The following is a 5,510-nucleotide window of genomic DNA, read 5'->3' on the forward strand; positions in this document are numbered from 1 at the left end:
CCCTTTTTTTCTTTTTTTGAATGGTGATCTTGAATGTGGAGGGCAGAGTGATTTTCGTTTACGTCTTTGCCAGCGCTGATGTAGATGTCTGTTTTCAGTCTGTGCGGTGACTTAAGGATGGGGTTTCTGTGAGAGTAAGCACGTGCAGGCACGCACACTTGCGTTTGCTGCACAAAAACTGATGAGGACGTCATATTTTTTCGCCAAACCGCTGGGTAATCACACTTCTGGAAAAATCTCGTCATCTACTAAGCGTGATTATAATTGACCCGGGACTGATTGTATGCTCCAAAATAACAAAAAAAAAAAAAACAATACTGGTTGGAGAGATTTTATTATTAAAAAGTTTTATAATTTCGGCTTTCTTTCTTCATTTTCTTTTAAGCAAACCGCATTCTTCATATTCATAACCATTCGCGAACCTGCATCACAACACGACAGATTGATCTTAATTACAAATCTGTTAATGAACAGAGGTACATTTACGCATATTGCATCAGAAAATAACGGATTCATAGTGGTTGGATATTCACAACCATTTGATGAATATTCATCTTTACAAACTCATTTTTTCTTTTTCTGCTCGTCTTTTTTTGTCAGTCAAGTTGCTAAAACCACGAATGAAATGACATGAACAGGAAGACGGCTCAAATCGTCTCAAATTTTTTCTCTTCCATAAAGCAGGCCATGCCAACACATAGAATAGTTTTCTCAGCGAAAAGACGTAACTGTCATTTACTCAAATTGAGTTCAGTTTGAATTTTTTGAGAGAAGAAAAGACATCAATGTGGGCAAAACAGAAAGAGGGAAGGAGGGAAAGAAAGAGAGAGAGAGAGACAGACAGACAGAAAGAGAGAGAGAGAGAGACAGCACCATAAGTTAGGAGGATCGTTTAAAATGAAAACACCACTCTTTAGCCAGTGTCTGCCCTGTGCAGATGTCTTGTCTTTGTGCTTTTCCGTTCTGTTTGGCTTGTCTCTTTGTGAGTCTGAATGCACTCAGTCCTTTTAGTTCTCTGTTTTCATTTATTTCTCTTTATTATGAATTCTTTTTTCTGTCCTGGTGAATCTACTAAGGTTGTTATGATCTGTAGGAGAAGGAGGATCCTGTTGTGACTCCACGGGATGTCCGATTTGATTATTTTTGACAAAGGCTCTATGTGCGCGCCTGTGCATTTCCTGCGTGTGACTGTGTGCGTGTGCATGTGTGTGTGTGTCCGTGTGTGTGTGTGTCTGTGTGTGCGCGCGTGTGTGTGTGTTTGTGTCAGACAATGCCGTTCTCCTGTCGAGGTTTGTGTGCAGCAGTAGTGTGGGGAGTATGGAGGGAAGGGGCCAGTGTACACAAGAACCCCGCCAACAGAGTGAGGCCCAGGCCTCCCCAGGCACTGAACATGGACCAGCCGTATCCGTGACTGATGTCCTCAGGCAGACCGTACAGATAGCGCGGATACCGAGACAGCTCAAAGTTAATGCCCGCCACACACGTGCACAGAGAGATAATACAGCATGTTCCTAAGGGGAAACACAAACACTATATTTTTCATATTGTCCACTCCAGCAAGTTTAATGAAGTTATATGCAAACTGTCATCATGAGCAAACCGAGGAAATTACGTGAGACAATATTAAGTTATAAACGTATATTATATCAAACAGATGTTACTTTGAAGCAGCACCTATAAGCTGCTTTAAAACGACTTCGAACGCAGAGCGCAGACACACTTTAAGCATCTCTCGTTTTTTTTATTTTATTTGTTTATTTATTAATTTGTTCTGGTGGCATGCTGCCCTCTCGTGGTGTATTAGAGTATTGCTTGTTGTGTTAAATGAGCGTTTCTCACCTCCCATTAGGAAAAGCAAGCCTGCCACGTACTGCATCAACTCATTGTGGTTCCAGCAGCCCAGCACGCCGACGATCCAGCCAAACAGGATTATAGCCACGGCCATCCCAATGAAACCAGCAGTCATTCTCTGTAGATCTGCGATGCAACACATAGGCTTTTACAAACGTTACATATAACATTAATGAGCACCAGTTCTGCTTCACGTGTATTTTGAGTTTTACAGTATATGTTAACAGCAAAACAGGCAGTAATTCCACTAAATCCTTGTAGTGGTAATGCAGCCTGAAAACAGACGTGTCGCGTGCTTTTAAATCTCGAGACAAAAGTCTGCGCCCTCCGACAACAAATCTGTTTACACTTTGTCTGAACTAGCAAAATGATTATGAAGCACCGATAACTCGCTGAAGGGCTTAAATATTTTCCATTGATTAAGACAGTCAGTTCCTCTGTGTATTAGACAATGTGTACTAACATCGAAGGAGAATGTAATCTGTTGTGTGTGTGTGGGGGGGGGGGGTATTTGGAAATTTTTTTTTTTGGTTCAGGCTTGATCTCTATTTTAGAATCTGTAATTGCTTGTGCTCTGGAAGGCATGAAATCAGAAAGCAGTTATCAGCAGCAGCTTGAATGGCTTCGGCTGACTTAGAGAGTGAGAGCGTCGACACTCTCTCTCTCTCTCTCTCTCTCGCGACTCGCCCTGGGCAGGTCGTTTAATACAGTTGTCAAGGTGATAACTCACGGAGTGCGTGCCATTCGTCCTGGCGTATCGTCTTGGTGACGTTTGGAGGCAGATTCCGGGGGATATTCGCTGAAGAGTAGTAATACTTCACGGGCGTGCAGCGCTGAAGCAAACCTGCCAATGGGGAAAAGAGGCAACTCTAAACAGGAATTTCTGCTTATGACGTTATTATAACGAAATCATCGTGATGTACCGGCTCTGGGCACAAGGATGAGTCTAGATCAGTTTCACATGGATTAGAATTAAAAGTAACTAGATACTGAGGTGAAACGGAAAAGGATTACGTTAATCTGTAACACTGTTGTCCTATAATACTTGTACAATATTTTACAAACTCTTCTTGCTGCCTGTAGTGGCACACACTGTGAAAAAGCAAACTTGGACATTCAAGAACGAAGCGATAAAACGACGACCACTCCCGAGTGACGATGCATTTAATTAAAAAATGTGCAGTCTGGGTGAATGCCCCTTTCCCCTGTCCAGCTCCCAATTAACGGGGCTCTGAGTCCAGTGTAACCGTTTGAAAAACTGGAATATCAAATGTGAGAAAAAGCGAGTTACTTAAAAAGTTTCTTTTGAGATGTAACGTACGTTTTGTGTTTTAACAGGTAGTCACGTTGAATGGCTTAGGAATCAATCTGTTTTCAGGTTAAGGACGGGTTTTTCTTCAGTGATGTCCCTAGGTACCCATACGCTAGTTCTGCCTCTATATCAGCCTCTATGGGTTCACGTAAACCTAATCTCGAATCCACGCTTTAATCATATTTGAGGAGTCCAGTGAGTATTTATCTCCAGTTGCAATCAATCACTTTAAAGCAGAATTTAAAAATCAAGGGCAACAATGGTAACAAGTGTAACCCCGTCAAATGCAACTTGGAAACGATTAGATATGGACCACCATCAAAGGATCGGTCACTTTATTTCTGCCCTAAGGTGCGCTGGTTTGTTGTGGATCGCGTACGTTCAGCACCCTGGATAGCGCCAGATTTTTGCGCATAAACATCAACGCGCCACATTATTGCCGTCATGCGAACAAGTTCCACAAATACATTTCTGGAGCAAAAATCCTTAACATTACGAAATGAATGTTTAGCAAATATATTGCTGTACTGGGGCATATGGAAAATAATGCAGAGCTCTTAGGATACAGGACCGTGAACTGCAGGCTAATCACATAAAATGAACGGGCCTCTGATGAAAGCTCACCTTTAAAGATGAGGTCCTCAGTCTCCAAATCGAAACCTTCCCTGTGACACTTCCTCCACAGTCCCGTCACGGTGGAGTTGTACCGCCGGCTACAGCGGGACTCCATAGCCGAGGCAGGAGGCAAGAACTCCCGCTTCGCTCTCAGGAGAGTTCCGCCAGAGGGTTCCACGGTGTCCACACCACCTATTTTTGGAAGCATCCGGAGAGGGAGGTTTTGATTTGAGATATAAATGTATCCCGGATCGTTTCGTTTACTGGCGTATTTTTTACACCGTTCCCTGTGGCGACGCGCATCTGTCTCATACCAGTAGTCCGTACTAATAGCCATAGCTAGCAGTCCCAGCGCGCAGAAGGCCAAAAACAAACCGGACGCCGTCAAAATCCTCATGGTAGCCATATTCCGCGGCCGACAGAGAGCCCGGGCAGAGGCGAGATGTTTGTCCGCCGCAGCTGCGATATTATCCCGGGACAGCAATCACTGTTGTCCACTGAACCTCCTCCACCACACTACGGCGGCAGGCGAGAATTCCAGCATACACACAGCCCATATCATCTTTAAAATGTCAACCCGCGCCGTATAACCGCAACATATTGTTGTCGTACTACTCGCCAGACATGTTTTTTTCCGCTACCATCTGTGCTGTTACTCGTTTAGAGTCGGGATTGGCAGTAGCCAATGCCGCGAGTGGAGACAAGTGATGAAAGCTCTCCGGATTCGTCCGGACAGGCGAAACCCTGACAGCTTCCAGCCAAGTCCAGGATTGCATCAAATGCCTCTGCACATGCAACCAACACACTACCTCCTTCACGCCACTGCTTTCTTATTCATAATTCCAATTTCATTTCATAGCTTTTCCCGTTGATTAAACTGTTCAAAATATCCGTTTATAAAAACGTTTGAAATCCCTCTTAGTTCTTCATCGGCAGTCTTTCTGCGAGTCCGCCAGGAAGCTTCGATTGAATCAATATAAAACAATCAAGAACCATTACGGGGTTATCTGATGTTTTCATTTGTTTTTATTGAACGCTTGTTCCGTGAGACGGAGTAATAAATTGTTGTAGATTGGCAGATTACCTCCAGTGGCCAGCTGATGGAGACAAAGCCCAAACACCCTCCAGTCTATCCGTTCTGACGCTGGTTCCAGAGCTCATGTCTTCCGTATGTATGGTCACTTGTGTTTAATTCAACCTGACCCTTTAGAGCAATTAGCCAAGAACCTGCATAGCACTCTACAGTAACCACATGAGAATTTCACTCCAGCTATAAGTCAAACTCAACCAAAGGAGACATTGCTCTCTTTGTTTTTAGTTAAACTGCTGTGTAAATTGCTGTTCTCTTTCTCTCTCTCTCTCTCTCTCTCTCTCTCACTCTCTGTATGTGTGTGTGTGTGTGTGTGTATGCGTGAGTGTGTTTGAGTGTGTTAGTAACTGAGTGAGTCAGTTGGCGTGAGTGCATGATTGCATACACGTGAATGAGTGTCTATGTTTGTTTTAGTATTTTACTGTGCCTGACTGCGTGTGTGTGTGAGTCTGTGCGTGTGCGTGGGTGTGTGTGTGTGTGTGTGGGTGTGTGTGTGTGTGTGTCTGTGTGTACCTGCCTCTTTTGGCTCCTGGCCGACTGTGTAGTGTATGCACACACTGTGGTTCTCGTGGCTCCCGTGGCTGAAGTCTGAGAGGAAGTTTGTCTTTAGAGATAATGTCCAGGACAACCAGATGTCAGTCA

General features: G+C 44.0%; 1 protein-coding gene across 1 annotated transcript; it reads right to left on the bottom strand.

Moving 5' to 3' along the window:
• Window positions 1-1,263: 1,263 nt before the first annotated feature.
• Window positions 1,264-4,184, bottom strand: tmem276a (transmembrane protein 276a). Its single transcript, XM_030790860.1, has 4 exons — window positions 3,788-4,184; window positions 2,582-2,695; window positions 1,840-1,977; window positions 1,264-1,511 (listed from the first exon to the last, which is right to left on the bottom strand). The coding sequence occupies exons 1-4, from the start codon at window positions 4,182-4,184 to the stop codon at window positions 1,264-1,266; spliced, it is 897 nt and encodes a 298-aa protein (XP_030646720.1).
• Between the last annotated feature and the right edge of the window lie 1,326 nt (window positions 4,185-5,510).

The sequence above is a fragment of the Chanos chanos genome, chromosome 13 (assembly GCF_902362185.1).
Source record: "Chanos chanos chromosome 13, fChaCha1.1, whole genome shotgun sequence".
NCBI classification, from domain to species: domain Eukaryota; kingdom Metazoa; phylum Chordata; class Actinopteri; order Gonorynchiformes; family Chanidae; genus Chanos; species Chanos chanos.

Excerpts from the sequence above, each read along its gene's own strand:
- tmem276a (XM_030790860.1), bottom strand. The coding sequence starts at position 4,184 with ATGGCTACCATGAGGATTTTGACGGCGTCCGGTTTGTTTTTGGCCTTC. Across the intron at positions 1,978-2,581 it reads GGACGAATGGCACGCACTCC|ATCTACAGAGAATGACTGCT; the intron begins GTGAGTTATCAC and ends GTTGCATCGCAG. Across the intron at positions 1,512-1,839 it reads CTTGCTTTTCCTAATGGGAG|GAACATGCTGTATTATCTCT; the intron begins GTGAGAAACGCT and ends GTTTCCCCTTAG.